We start from the raw sequence: 16299 nt of genomic DNA, 5'->3' as shown, positions 1-16299 counted from the left end.
TGTGTGGCAGATCCAATGTACTCTTGGGAACCTCAGTGTGCTTTGATGGTTCCCTGGCACAAGAGACTTCTTATTGTCATCTATCTAGGCTATACAGTGGTACCTTGGGTTAAGAACTTAATTCGTTCTGGAGGTCCGTTCTTAACCTGAAGCTGTTCTTAACCTGAGCTGCCACTTTAACTAATGAGGCCTCCTGCTGCCACCGCACGATTTCTCACCCTGAAGCAAAGTTCTTAACCCAAGGTACTATTTCTGGGTTAGCGGAGTCTGTAACCTGAAGCGTCTGTAACCCAAGGTACCACTGTATACACATTAGTGGCTTAAAATGCAGTGAGGTTGTTTCCAGCCACTGTGTTTCAAGTCACTTTATGTTGCTGTGCTCATCAGAGAGGGAGGCAGGCAAGATGTCTTCACCCAATGAGCATTGCCGAATTTATTTCCCTGCACCTAACTCTTCAGTCAAACTGTTGTCTGCACATGCACAATGGCTGACTCAAAGGTACACACTACAGCTTAACTGCTGCTTACACTTTCAAATCAGATGGGAGCACATCAAACAAAAGTATTTCTCAATAAACTACTACAAATGGATTGTGGTTAGTTAACATTATATGCTTGGCTTCAAACCCCAAAGGTGGAAACACACTGTGTACACATACAGCCCAGAACTACCACAAGAAGTTACAGCAAATCCCCAATCACTTTGAAAACATTCTTACAGTATTCTACAATAATACTTAAATGGAGATGCTGGATAAACTAGAGTATTGAAGGCACACAATGTGTCGTGCTTAAAACATTTGCAGCCTAATAATTATGAATTGCTGTGGTGAGGCAACATAGGGCAGTGTGCTTGACAATGAGACTCATTTCTGTGGCATGTTGTAGGGGATGTCTACCTGGTGGTGTGGCTATGTCATGCTTATTTTATGCTGCCCAGCTTCAATTCCCTAATTCAAAACTAAGGTCATTGCATATTAATGTACTTTGCTCAAAAACACTTTTTGCCAGCCACATTTCTAAAGTGAGCCTTTTGAACTGAAAGGGCTGCTTATCACATTATGCTTCTTTAACATAATCTCTTATCAGGGATGAGGAACCAGTTGAGGCAGCTGTCCAGATGTTGATGGATTACATACTCTCCTGATCCCTGAGCATTGTGGCCTTGTAGGCTGGAGCTGAGGGAAATCAGAAGCCCAGTGACATCTGGAGAGCCACCACCCATTCCTCATTATGCAAAACAGCAAAATGAACGGGGGGGGGGGAGAGAGAGCTGCTCTTGCACAAGAATTCTGAAAAGGCAGCAGTTAGGGTTTTTGCACTTTGATCTGTTCTGCTGCTATTGAATGTCTCAATATGTGATTTCCTGATATTGTGATGTAAGCTACTTTCAGAACCAAATATTATTATTCCTATTAATTTGTATACTGCCCTTCACCCGTAGAGCTCGGGGCAATTCACAGCTTAAAAATGCAAGAGTTAAAAAACACACAAAATACATAATAAAAAAAAGAACAAAAACCCCACCGCAAACTTAAAAGGGTATAACCCAAAGGTCCTCGATTCTTCTAATCAAAACGGGACTACAATAGACCCTGTGCTCTAAACCCCGCCCCGCATGAAAGAGAGGCCGAATAGATGCACAGGTGGTAGTCGCATCTTTGAAATAGACTCGTGGGCGGGGCGGAAACGGAGAGAGATTCGGAAGGCGCTTATAGGCTGTCGACCCCATCCTTTCACCTCTCGCGAGACATTCCTGAGGAACGAGGGGTCTGGCTCTCGCGAGGCTTCCCGGCAAGGGTTGGCGGTTGGCTGACTGGAGGTGGTGGGGGGAGGGGGGAGGAGGATGAGGACGCTGAGAGAGGTCGGAGCGGCGCTGATGCGCGCCAGAGACGCCGTCGCTGACGGCCGGCGGAGGGCTTTGTGAGAGGCCCCCCATGGAGGCTCCGCTTCAGCGGGAATCCCCGCGTCGGGTACCAGAGACCCCTCCGACGTCCCCGGGGCCGCCGCCCCCTCCTCCGCCGCCGCTGCCGCCGCCCCCGTTGCCACCACCGCCATCCAGCCTGCCGCCGCTGCCGGGCAAACCGCAGCGGGAGGAGAAAAGAGCGGCTCTGAGTAAAGTGAGAAGCAGTTGGGAAGGGGGGAGGGGCGGGGCGGGGCGGGACAGGTGGGCGGGGCTCCCTTCCAGCACCAGGGACAGCGCGCGAGGCAGGGCGGGGCAGTAGCTGCGGGGGGCGGGGTGTATGTGTGCTCTCTCGCGCGCGCGCCCGCACCAAGGTGAGCAACGCTTAGAAAAGGGCCGACGGACAGGTAAAAACGCATGCGCAGAGAGGAAGGCGTTTTGCGCGCTCCTCCACCTGCTGGCCCAGCTTTTTAGCCAAGGGGACTCAGGACCTTGGTTAATTATGATTATTATTATTTATTTATACCCCGCCCATCTGGCTGGGTTTCCCCAGCCAATCTGAGCAGCTTTCAACAAAATATTAAAAATACAATCAAACATCAGACATTAAAAACTTCCCTAAACAGGGCTGCCGTCAGATGTCTTCTAAAAGTCAGATAGTTGTTTATTTCCTTGACACCTGATGGGAGGGCGTTCCACAGGGCACGGACCACCTTTTTCGCCTTGGACAAGCCACGGTCTGTCTCAGACCCTCCTCCGCATCTGGTTAAAGAGGCAGGCAATATCTTAGCCACCATTACCCACCCCGTTCACTATCAAAAGGGGATTCCAAGTCGATGTTAAAAGAGTATGTAGTGCTGTGTAGTGAGCAGTTGGGGTTCAAATCTCCACTGGGCCATGGCATTTCGTCCTAACCTACCTCACAGGGTTGCTATAGGGAGGAAGGGGAGCCAGTATGCCACCATGTAATGCATGCCAGGAATTGTGAGAGTTGACCAGCGGCAATTAATATTTCATCCAACAGAGCATAACGGTCACAAATCCAATACATTCAGGATTGGCAGACCATTATGTTCATTTGTTTAAGGTTTTACTCTGCTAACTATACATTGTAGTTCTGCTCTGGAGCAATATTGAGTAGAATTCCATGACAGGAATACATGTGTTGAGGCCAGACCTGGGGACTAGAATCATTTTGTCTTCCAAGAAATTCTGAGTAATACTAATGGGAGGTGTTTATTTACCCAGACATGGAATAAAAATAATGAGACAAATACTCCTGAATGATTGCCCTCAGTTTTACATGTGATGCTTCTAGGTAGTTATACGGCGGCTACCTCCTAGCTTTACCAAGGAGCAGCTGGAGGAACAGCTACATCCACTTCCTGCTCACGATTATTTTGAATTTTGTACCTCTGATCCCAGGTGAGAACATAGTCAATTGTCTCTATGGGGGGGGGGGAAGGCATTTTAAACATGCTTGCATCACGCTATTAATACCAACAGGATCCAGATTCGTCTATACTACACTTTAAAAACAAACAGAATTATGAAAAACATATATAATATTATAGCATTTTAACGAGTTGAATGTGTGTGAAATCCAGCTGCCTTATTGTTGTTATCTACCATGATGTATGCCTGTGACATCATGGATTTCTTCCCACTAGTCTGGATGTGACACACTGACCTTTGAGAATATGATGAAAGATTCTCTAAAAATCTACTTTATATATTGTGGTTATTAGAGCCACACTCTAGCTACTTGTGTGTTTAAGGACATTTAGGGCTAGTTCACATGTTTTCACCTCCCCTCAGGGCATACAAGTCCTTACAAAGCCTCTGAGAAAGCAGGGGTCGTCCTAGTGGTATTTTATTGAACAGGTGATAAGAGTTCTAAAGCTTGGATGGCTCTTCTTTTACCTTCCTCTCAGAGCTCATGTTCTGTGAGTTATCAGCTCTTCTCTTTCTTCAAATAGAACAAAATGTTTAGGCTATGAGAAAGAGCAAAACTTAAAAACACTGCCAACATTTGCAAATTTCGTAAGGATATGAGGCTTTTAAGTTACATGATTGTAGAACTGCAGTGGCCTGGTCATGTAATCCCTGCTGAAAGTGGGATCTCAGTAGCTTTTGTTATGTCATTTTGGGATATATTGGAAGCCCAAATTAGAGGCACCAAAACAGCGCTGGTGCGAAATAGATCCAGACACATCATTTGGTCTTGTTTGATTTTGCTGTGGAGTCTATGGCTGCTATCCTACATCCTGTATTCATGGAAAGCAAGGTGCAGAGACAATTCATTAGAAATATCCTTCCCTACCATTCTTCCATGTCTGCTGCAGTGCTCTTCTAGGCACATTGCAATGAAACCATTCCATTATCTTTCATTTAAAGCCCTCTCATGTCAGATCTTCCAGCATTCATGGTTTCTCAGGCCCTTTGTACTCAGACTACTCAGCCAAAGGATGAGTGGATTCACTGTATCCTTGAAGGCAAGATGCAGGAGGACAGTGACTAAAAGATGGGCTGGTTGAATTACAGCATACTTGGACACTGAGTGGAAAGTTATACGTACTGAATTTAGGCTCCAGACATTCCACACCTTAGTCTGTGCATGTAACAAAGCATCTCATGGCTTTTAAGAGTTTTTAGCTAAGAAATTTCTACTTCATTATCATTTTTTATTGTAATCCATGGGGTCACGAAGAGTCGGACACGACTAAACGACTGAACAGCAACAATCACTATTCCATTGTTGTGAACTACCCTGAAATCTGTGGATGAACGGCAGTATAAAAATAACAATTTCATTTGAATTTGGAGAAATATAAAGCATGCCTACTTTGAAATGCCAATCTAATGTGGATAAACATCAATATTAATAGAATTGATGTAATTTATACTTTTACCTTTCTTCCTTTTAGAAGATAAACATAACTAACAAAACATTCACTTTTGTTTCAGTCTTTATCCTCATCTCTACTCAAGAGCATATATTAATTTTAGAAATCCTGATGACATCCTTCTTTTTAGAGATCGCTTTGATGGCTATGTCTTCATAGACAGTAAAGGTAACCCATTCCTTATTATGGCCAGAAATCTAAGACCCACACAACTAGTTCTACATGCTCAAAGGGTAGATAGTTTGTTTTTCTTTAACAATAGCTAATCTTTCCATGTAATGAAGGAAAAGATAGGTCAATATTTCCAAAGTTCAAACTTGCCACAGGTGTACCATGTTTTAGAAATCAAAGTTTCAGAGAATTCTTACTTGACCTCCAAAATGTTGCATGATGTTTGATTATGGTAAACTCAGAAGAACACAAAGTTTGATGGGGCCTCACTGGTTTTCATTCAAGGTTCTCTCAGTAGCAGGAATCTACTCAAAGCCATCCTTTTATGCACATTCATTTCCACTGATGGGGCCCTTGTATATATAACTGGAAATTACCTTGATAGGTCTGTGATTGAGAAAGACAAGGTTGTACTTTGAAATCAGTTGAAGTTTTCAGATAAAGTTAATGTCTGTGTAGTGAACTGCTATTGATATATTTTATCTGTTTATTAAATGATGTATCCCTCACCCTTAAGTAGGAATGCTATCCTATGAATTACAAGAGACTGAATAAATCACTTTAAAATGAAGTATAACCATACCATACATTATCTAAATGTTTTGACAAAATAAAAAAATTCCTTCCAGTAGCACCTTATGTTGCCAATACTGAATGTTTTGATCATTCAGTATTGGCATCTTTGTTGATATATTAGTTATTTTGAGCTATGTTACATTTTTTTTGCCAGGTTTAAAGAAATAAAAATGAAAAGGTTTATGTGCCAACTGTTTAAATTGTCTCCAGTCCACCTCTACTTATAAGCATACTAGTGACCATGGATTGAGATTTACATTTGCACTAAGAGATGTATCTAGCTAGAGTAGTGAAATTTCAATAAACATTGTGATGCAGATGTGACCAACCCAACACATATCTATCTGCATTGGCACTATCTGTGCTTGTATTTGCCTACGGTTTTTTTCTTCTGGATCAAGACAGTTTGTCATAAACTAAGTCAGTGAAAAATAAAATTTCCCATTTTAATTCAGGTTTTTATACTGAGGGACCTGGGAATAAGTTCCTCTCAGTCTCAAAATGTGCATATTATTTACTTTTAGTCACTCAACCAATGTGTGGTTCTTTCAAGGTTTAGAATATCCAGCTGTTGTTGAATTTGCACCATTCCAAAAGATTTCTAAAAAGAAACTGAAGAAGAAAGATGCAAAAGCTGGAAGCATAGAAGATGGTAAGCTCATTTTCATGGCGAAAACATTTTCCTGATTTACTGTGCTTAATGGATAATTTCTCATGTAATATATTTGACATGCAATGCTTAACTTTCTTTTCAATTGTTTTTTTCTTTCATAGATCCAGAATACAGAAAATTTCTAGAAAGTTATTGTGCAGAAGAAGAAAAAATATGTGCTAACCCTGAGACTCTGCTGGGAGAGATTGAGGCAAAAACAAGAGAACTCATTGGTCTGTTAAGCTGATCTCCTCCATTAGTGAATGCTTCTGAATTATATGATCATATTTTATTAGTCCCACATTAGCACTCTTGAGGTTACATTCATTAAATTATGGTTATCTCTAGCACCATTTCAGAAGTTCTTAATAAAAAGAACATCCCCTGTTTATTTTCAAACATTACCTGAACAACAGATTTGCACTCTGCAGGCCTGTACTATGTCCATATAGCTATGAGGTTTGTGAGATATCATTAGTAGTATTTTATGATCATGAACTGTTGGTGGGCTAAGGGTATAAATGTAAAAGGTTTTAAACCTAAAACTCCTTAATTTAATAACTTATTGTGTGCAATGCAAGTTTTGTGTGTTACACTGGCCTCTATAACACTGATACTTATTTGAGATCATAAAAGGCACCAGTTGGCTATCAGAAATACACAAAACTTTTCCCCAACCTGTGCCACTTCTTCTATAATCAAGAGATTATTCTACAATAAAGAAGAGGTTGCTCTGTTGTTTCAGCCCTGTCTTCCATTATGTTAATTTTAAAATTGAAAGTTTCACTGAAAGGGAAGTTTTGCTGAAAGGGATTTGCATTGGAGTTTGATCCCAATTAAAGTGAATGAGATAAAAACAAACTCTTTGCAAACTCAAGGTCTGGAATTGGAGGGGGGGCTCAAAATGCTACCAGCACGGTAAGATAATTCATTTAACAACACAGTAACTACTCCTTTATATAGATTCAGCAGTTAATAAGCATTCAGTATTGAATGCTGAGGATGATCTCTAGGATGAAAGTCCTGGCTTGTTATTAGTAACTTTCCTAATTATTAAAAAAGTTATACAGACCATTACTGTGGGTATTTATAATATTCAATACATACTGTAATCTTATTTTACCAAAATTGTGGAAGAAATCCTAATTACTTTGATAATCAGATGGTTAATAAAATGGAGTGTGGAAAATATCTAAATAATATGCAGTGCAATCAAAGAGATAACAAGGCATTTCCATAACATCTCAGTCCTAATAATGTACATATGAGAGGACATATTTGTGGATAATGTGACTCATACCCCCATAAGACCCAGACAGCCTGTTCAAGGATGATGAGAGTTGTATTCCAACAATATATGGAGAGCCACAGTTCCCCCTCAACCCATTATCCCATCCTGTATTACATTAATAACACCTGTAAAAAGGGAACATGGGTCAGCTGAACTGACAGTTTTACCTATCATTAGGTTGCTGAACAGTTTATGTCTGCCAAAGAACCATACCATTCAACAAACCAATGTAGGTGATCTGATAATGTGGAACTGCTTTCCATGCTGCTCCAATAATATATGAATTGGATGTTTATAGGATTTGAGGTGGAGTAGTAGTTTTGATATCCATTTACACAAACTTATATTTTGATCCAAAATGTATACATTTTAAGGACTTACTTATACAGATAATTAACTATGGGTCAATACGGCATTAAATATGAGTGTGCTGGTGTAAGCTGGTAGATAAGAGCACAAGGTATGCTCAACATATGTGGTTCAAATCTTTAGCCAGTTGTGGATTCACTGGCTGTCATTAGACCATTTCTCAGCTCCAGATCTGTAATGTTTATTACAACAGACTGCCTTACAGGTTTGGTGTAGGGAACCTTCTGCCTGTGGGTCTGTTTATATAGATGATTTAGGCTCGCCAGACCTCCCCATTTAGTCCATGAGGCCATTTCAGCCAAAGCACAGGCACCATCTCAACAGCTGTCATATGCAATTTCAGATGTGGGGCAGATAATGATTGTGCTCAGCTAAAAGGAGGTTTGAAGCTGATTGTCGGGTGTTGCCAAGTCTCATGCAAAGCGCTCTGTGAGACCTGTATTGGCACTGTCTCATTATCGTATCATCAGGTGATTGACAGGTGGACAGTCCTACCTACCTGTCAAACCTGGCCCACTATGGGTGGGGAGAGAACAATCTGCCCCACAGGTCAGAATCAGTTCTCCCTAATCCACCTGTTGTAAGGATTGTAGAGAAAATATATGAGAAGTGTTTTGAGCACTTTGGAAATTATTATTGATTTTACCTGCAACTGACCTGCTGTGTCTACAGTGAAAACGTACAGGAATCAGAAGCTAAATTTTACATGACAATCAGAAAAAAAAGTGTGCAGATTGATGTTCCAATGCTTTTGCCACTCATTTCTATCACTATTTGATCAAGATTAAAATAATGATTGTGTACACAGGTAAAGCTTTCCCCCACTGTTTTCAGGAGTTTAACCGTTAACTAGATGCTACTTTTGCACAAATCTGTAGGAAGAATTTTACACAAATGTGTATTTCATTAATGGCAAACTTTTCGAGGCCACTGCATGCAATCAAAACACCAACCACTCAGGTAGAATATGGTATAACAGTATTGTGCAGCACAGTTTTTTCCTTCTTTAAATGGTTGCATCCATTAAAAAAATTATAGAAAAATAAAATATGATATAGACATCAATTAATCTCAGATACTTATCTAGTTTTACTGATTTTCCAAACTATTATGATAAGAAATGAGTGTTTTTATGTAATAGAGTAACAGGGACTTTCTATATGGCCCATTATAAAATTGTGTTCATTGTCATATAGTAATTACATTTTTAAAGCTTGAATGACAAGAAATCTCATTTATAATCAATCTTATGTATTAGAAACGAGATACTATATCACTTTTTGTGTTTTAGCTAGAAGAACAACACCACTTTTGGAATATATTAAAAATAGAAAATTAGAAAAACAGGTATGTTTGTGTTTTGGACTAAGCACTAAACTTTGTGCTTTAAGTTCTTTTTAATATTTCTACAAATCTACATAAAACATTTCCAATGTTTTAGAGAATCCGAGAAGAGAAAAGGGAAGAACGAAGAAGAAGAGAATCAGAAAAAAAACGCCTAAGGGAAGATGAGAAGCGGAAGCGCAGAGAGGAAGAAAGGCGTAAAAGAAAAGAAGCTGAAAAGCAAAAGAAAATGGCTGAAAAAGAAATAAGGATCAAGGTATTTTTTCCCTGCTATCTCCCATCTTTCAGATGTACCAGAGTTACAGTAGGTTAGCTTGATGTGTATCCTTACCCTAAATTCATGCATGTGGAAGAAGTCTCATTGATTTCAGTGCTTCCATGTCAGTGGCTTGGGACTATAGCATTAGGAACACAGAAAGTATATTCAAGTCACTGAGTTCAGCCAAGTATTTGGATTCCCTATTACAGAATTTTTATTTTTAGAGGGGTTTTTTTTTCTAGAGGGCCAAACCTATCTTGAATCTTGCATTAGGCTTATGTCTTTCATTGCAAAGTAGATGCGTAAATTTCCCACTCCTAACTCAAGAAAGTAGTTACCATTTTGAAGTTCTTTAACTGAACCGTTTTCATTGGCAGTTATCTGTGTCAATGAAATATGGTTTCAAATTCTGGAAATTCTTCAAATCATGAAAGTAAAAGCAGAATTAAATTTTATGTTGCAAAACTAATAATCAGATCTTTTTTTTAAAAAAAAAAGCTATTTCCCTCCACTAATATACCGAACAGAGAAACATCACAACAGTGATTTGAATTCTAAGATAAATTAACTTAAGGAAGGTTATAGAATGAAGTTTTCCACCTCTCTTTTTATCCCTACAGCTGCCTGAGTCCCCACCCCCAAACCTTTGGAGCAAGGGAGAGGGTGATGTGGGATGGTGGAATTACCCAAAATTAGGCTTGGATCAAAAGATACATTAAGGAAGCTCACAAATGAAAAGTTTTCAATTCCTTCCTCCACCTAGCAGCTCCTGGGTGCCATCATACATTGTTCAGAAGGGCCCCTGGGTCTCCAGAGAGGCTTTTCAGAGGTTATAGGGGATATGTGAAACTCCTACTGTGAGCTTCCTTAGATTATAGTACATTAGGATCAGTGTCGGCATATAAAAAGGCAATCAGGGACTGAATAAAATATATCCTTGCATGAATTAATACACGTAGTAATAATTGTGGTTCCCTCTTGAGATTCTTTAGAAAAAGTCCAGGGGACAGAGAGAGCATCCCATTTCTGGCAGAATGAATTGTGTGCCCATTTAAAAGCAGACGGATATCTTTCCACATACTTACATATGTCTACACACACAATATCATACATTTATGGTGTATTCATTGCATTCTGAACATTAACCATATACTATTATAGTTAAACAAGTCAATATATTTGAAGCGCATGTTTGAACAGAGAATGCCAGAACATTAGAGGGAGTTAATGCTTTGTCAATCAGTTTCCATATTATCTATAATTTATTTATATATTTAGCTGAATTTGGATTAAGAGATGCTGGTAACTTTTACAGTTATTAGGTCTAGATATGACATTTCTTCTTGAGGTTTCTGTATATTTCAGACCCACAGCAGCAGAACTGCCTTGCATCAGTGCTAAGCAGTTATAAAATGTAGTTTATTTCAACAGGCGATATCTTGGTCTGTGGTTAATTCTCTCACTGAAATTAGGCATACTTATTCAAATGCTTAATTGTCGCTGGATCGTGATAAATTCTTTTTTAATTGGTTTTGAAAGCTGATGTCATATGGGTGGGGGTTTGGTGGGGGGGGCTAAAGACACATCAAGCAAGTATGCGATAAGTAGATTTTCCTGCACACCAGTGTATTCTGTGAGATGTTAACATTTGTAAAGATGTAGAAAAAACGTTTATAATAGTCATATATTTTACAAAAATATTTATTAGCTTCTTAAGAAACCTGAGAAGGGCGATGAGCAAGCCACAGAAAAGCACAGAGAAAAAGAAAAAGCTGACATAGACGAGAGTAAATGGGAGAAATCACCTGGGCACGGGAGTATAAAATCTAAGCCCCTGGAAGGTTCGCTGAAGGAACTTAAGGAAAAGTAAGTAGTGCTTTATCTTGAAGATGGAGTTGCATCCTCAAGGCAGTTGAAATTGGTACATCTCTTTGACTTAAAACCTCTGGGTTTTTCCAAAAGTAACCACAGCACGTCATCTGAATCCAATAAACTATATTAATAGTATTAATTATGGTTTGGGAAACAAACAAACCTTAATTCATGCTTTATGAATTTTTTCTCGGTCATCCAACATGCTCATATCACATTGCTGGGAGCTGATATTATTCTGTACCCCCCCCCCGCCCCGAGAACTTAGGATGAAGGGCATTATATCAATCAATCAAATAACCAACATTTGACACCCAAAGCTAGGCAAGGAGTAACCAACTCTTGACATTCTGGGACTCCTAGGATCTGTAAGTCTTTACCTTATACAAAATAAATTATTGAATTCCCAAAACCCTTCCTTTTTAACTTTAATAATTAGAAACAAGATATGTAGCACAATCCTGTGCATACTCAGAAGTAAATACTTATCTAGGAGTAAGCCTTACTGAAGGCAATGGGGCTTACTTCTGAGCAGACATAGTATTGCACTGTTGGCATAGCTGGCCCTTACTCCAACACCACTAAATAAACTGGGAGCTTTGTTTAGGCATCATATGCCTTGTTACCTGAGTTTTAAGTAGTTTATTTTTTATGTTTGGATTTTTCATTTTTTTTAAACACAGGTCTCAAAATGATAGTGATAAAGAGCAAAGAGATTCAGAGAGAAGATTTCGTGAAAAAGAACCTGAGAGACAAAGGTATCGCCTGGATGATAGCCGAAAACACAGAAGTCACTATGAATTTGACAAGTTTGTGAGAAGGAATGAAGATGAGGTGAAGTGGGGAAAAGGATACAGCCAAGATCGAGGGAAGAAAGTGAACTACAACTACAGCTTCACTGTGGACACAGTAGACAAACTGGGTAAAGAGGACAAGTGTGATGACATGGCATCCAAAAAGGAGCGCATAAGAAATAAGGTTCTTTTATTCATTTAGGATAATCTTTCATTAGTAAAATTACTTCAAGGTCATACAAGATTTGCTTTTGACATCTCAGCATGAACTTTTTAAACATTTGATTTTCACTAAAATGAAAACCTCCATTTTTTTTAACTCAGCAAAAGCTGTTAAAGTGATAGGTATTGGAATCTGTCTTTGCTGCTAATGATGCCTCTGTTTGCATTTTTAAAATGCATGCTTTTATGAAGCACAGTTCTTAGAATCTGGGTTGTTTTAAAAAAATGTTTATCTGCTTTAATAAACACATGTCAGAATGCTTATGCTCTCCCTGATAACCTATACTCATCTAATCACTCAAAAATATTGTGCCCCTATGTTTGGACCTACTATATTACTGCTAAGGGAATCAATAGCCCAAATGATCTAAGTTGAAGTACTGTTGCTACCAGTTGAATAATAGGAGGTAGAAACCATGATCATTACTTAAGTTGAGTACATAGTTATCTTAAAAAAAAAGCAGAAATTAATACAGCGGTACCTCAGAAGTCTATTCGACTTCTAAAATGTTCGAGAACCCAGGCACAGCTTCCGGTTGACTGCAGAAAGCTCCTGCAGCCAATCGGAAGCCACAGAACCATGAAGGAAGTTCGGGTTACAAAGAACGTTCACAAAACGGAACAATCACTTCCGGGTTTGCGACGTTCGGGAGCCAAAACATCCAACTGGCAAGGTGTTCGACTTCTGAGGTATGACTGTATTATGAAGATTTTCAAAGTAAAGAAATTTAACAGTTTAGCTGTTGTTAATATTGATGTAGCCCAGCAAATCGGTAATTTACACCTGGGTATCATTCTTGCACTTGACCCTGTGGATATGTGTAGCTGTAACATTGCAAAGAATGAGTTCCTGTGACCCAGCAACAACAGCATTCTTTGTGCATTAGATAACCCAGCTATGCTGCTTGTCATTTGGAATCCCAGCTCCACTTACCTGGAACTGAGCCACATTTAATTCCTTAGGACATACTTCTGAGTAGATGTGGTTGAGATTGTGCTGTTAACTACAATTTATCAGGGATGTGCAGCATGATTCTAAACAGGTTTACTGAAAATCAAGTCCCACTCACTTCTATAGGGCTTGCTCCCCAATAGGTTTGTTCAGAATTGCAGCTTTGGTCTTATGCTACTGTAAGGCCTTGTCATTCACTGGTTGGAGACAGAGGAATGGTGGGAAGAAGGCTAAGAGCCTGTGGGGTGGTGGTAGCACAACGAGTGGTCGAAGGGAAAAGAGGGGGAAGACTGGTAAGAGGAGGTGTTAAAGCTGAAGAGGTAATAGGGTTTAGTGAGCTGGGAGAGTTTGTATCAACAAGAAGTTATGGTTAAGTTACCCTTACTGGCTAGCTAGATTATTAAATCAAGCTCTGAAAGCTTAGCAATTGCGTTATTATGCTACCTTTATACCTTGGAAACTGTGGACTGTCTTCGTGTTTGAAACTGTTTGTGCCCATATTTGATTGCAGTCAAATTTCTTCTAGTTGTTACAACGGATTAAAATTTTGAGAAATTTTCTATCTTTGGTACTGTGTTCTTAAGCATCACTTTCCTCCCAAAACAGCAATCTGAATTTGTCCAATATTCTTTTAATTTGCTTAAAGTTCTTGGCTCTCAGGGGCTAAGAGTGAGGTAATAAGTGTCAGATATTTATAACCTAGTTTTCCCATTTGTTGTTAAATCAGTTTGTCAAAAACAGTCCTCTTTTCTTTCACAGGACAGTTAAGACATTTTGAGATCTGCTGTGTGGATAATAAATGATTTTCTCCAAGCCTTAATCTCCTTTCTTCTTATTTTCTGCACAGGATCGGCCAGCCATGCAACTATACCAGCCAGGAGTTCGCATTCGAACGCATACGGGGTCTACAAGTAGGTCCTATGACTGCACTGAAAAGTCTTCAGAAGAAGCTTATGATAGAAAGTATGAAGCAGACAATTCACCTGGAGGTGGCTCTGAGAAGAGCGAAGAGGCAGAATAAAACAACATGGACAGAAACTTCAGCATTTAAGATTTAGTGTCCCGCAAAATATTATATGTTCTCGGAATTGGCCCACCATTACCAAGAAAACTTTTTTTTTTTAGTTTTCTAGTAGAAGTTTAGGCCACAGGCAACATTACATAAATGTTACAAGAGAATATCATCACTGTGCACTTACTCTGTTTCTAACTATATGCATGTGAAGGCATCTTTCATCCCTATGCATATAGATACATATTTGATGGTATGTTATGATAGTAATAGCATGACTTTTAAAGGCAGTTCTTCAGGTGGATTTCATTGCCATTATCATCACTGACATGCTACGCAAATACGTGCCTCTATACATAATGGAGTAATGGCTCACATAGGCATAGGGCATACTGTGGCTTGAGAATTGGGAAGGGTATTTATGACACAATGTTATTGAATATTACAGTAGAATTCAGGATTTCGAAGCTTCTGATAGTACCAAGCATATTTTGAGGTTTGTGTTTTGCATAAAGCTTTTCTGAAATGTTCCACTCTAGGGGAATTCTTTAAAGCATCCATTTCCATCAGTTTTAACTGAGGCATTTTATGTTCTATAAATTGCATTAACAGGTCTCAGTATGACAAGACCATGAGAATAAGACATTATACAGAGTGTAACTGTATTTAGATCAGTCGAGAGAATAACACGCAAGTACATTAGCCTGGTCCTGTAAGGAGTTAAGTCCCAGTTTAGTAAGTGCATTGCTGCATAAAGAACTATAAACAACAAATTACCCTTGTAATTAAGATAATATTTAAATGATTATTACAGGACAGTACTCAACCGCAGGATCATGGGTGGTTAAAACGCACAATTTGCACATTTGTGTCCAGTGTCTGCAGGCCTCAGTACCTCAATCCATTTACATTGGTTTTCAAGGGTAAACGGGGCAGAAAGACAGCATGATCCATCTATTATATTTGGGGTTGTGCCAAATTCTAGTGAAGGAGAGTGGGAAGATTAAGGCCTAGCAAGTGCAGGTAGGATGGGAGTGCTAAAGCTTTCCTCCTTCTTGCCAAAAGCTGCTTCTCCCTCCCAGCAAGCAGCTCTGGGTCAGTTGCACCTGCATCCAAGTGCTTTTCTTCCACCAGGAGTTACTTTCAGACTCAAAACCCCATCTGAAGAAAACCAGCTTTGGGCAAGCACTTTCAAGGGGGGGGGAGTGGGTCATCACTTTCTGCCCATCCTGCTTTATACGAATCCAGAAGCAACCCATGGGTCTGGTGCTGTAGTGTCTAATTTGCTCTTTCATTTGCTAGAACATCAGGTAAGTGTCTGTGTTCTTTTGTTTCCGAGTTGCTTTTGCCTTGTAAAAGGTTTTGTATGTTTAGACCAGAGAAAAGCCTGAATATTTAATGCTGTGTCTGTCATGAAATAGCATATTTAAAGGTTTCGCCACTTTTTAATATGTGATATAAGTGACATTGTTTCGTATGTTAATATTTCCTATAGTATGTTTTTACATAAGTCACCAGTGGAAACACTTATGTTGATAGGTAAAAGCTATGGAAATAGAATGTGTTTGAGGGAATAAACTGCTACGACTGTTCCCTCTGTTTATTGTGCTCGTTAAGAATCCATTTTTTGTGTATATATTCTTGTTCTTAGTAAGCAACTGCACAGGCCTTGATATCAGAGCATCACTCTGACAATACTGATATGCTTTTTGTTTACCTGAAACACAGATCTTCTTTTGACTACTTTTTTACATCATGTCCTCAACCTTTTTTTTACTGTCATCCTATCAGCATTTGATTGTTCTAATGTAAATAAAGGGGATCATCTGGACCTTCAACCACTAGAATATTAAACTGAAATCTGATGATCTGAATAGTGCTTTGCCTGGTGTGTTTTACTACTATACCAAAACGATTAAAAAATAGAAATCATGGATTAAAAACACCAAACCAGCTTCAAAAGTACTGTGCTAATC

The 16299-nt window shown here is 39.3% G+C and overlaps 1 protein-coding gene across 2 annotated transcripts; it reads left to right on the top strand.

Annotated features, from left to right (window-relative positions):
* The first annotated feature begins 1814 nt into the window (after positions 1 to 1814).
* UPF3A (UPF3A regulator of nonsense mediated mRNA decay) lies at positions 1815 to 16197 on the top strand. 2 transcript variants are annotated; one of them, XM_079972856.1, is made up of 10 exons: positions 1815 to 2120; positions 3222 to 3328; positions 4871 to 4977; positions 6110 to 6208; positions 6331 to 6441; positions 9160 to 9215; positions 9310 to 9468; positions 11180 to 11337; positions 12027 to 12265; positions 14159 to 16197. In XM_079972856.1, exons 1-10 carry the CDS (start codon positions 1938 to 1940, stop codon positions 14224 to 14226), a joined length of 1287 nt encoding a protein of 428 aa, XP_079828982.1. In that variant the 5' UTR covers positions 1815 to 1937; the 3' UTR covers positions 14227 to 16197. The 2 variants fall into 2 exon arrangements, with proteins under 2 accessions (XP_079828982.1, XP_079828981.1); XM_079972855.1 differs by having other exon boundaries at positions 12027 to 12321.
* Positions 16198 to 16299: the final 102 nt, after the last annotated feature.

The sequence above is a fragment of the Podarcis cretensis genome (assembly GCF_951804945.1).
Source record: "Podarcis cretensis genome assembly, chromosome: 4".
NCBI lineage: Eukaryota > Metazoa > Chordata > Lepidosauria > Squamata > Lacertidae > Podarcis > Podarcis cretensis.
Note: the sequence above shows the minus strand (reverse complement) of the source record. Positions and strands in the feature narration are given on the sequence as shown.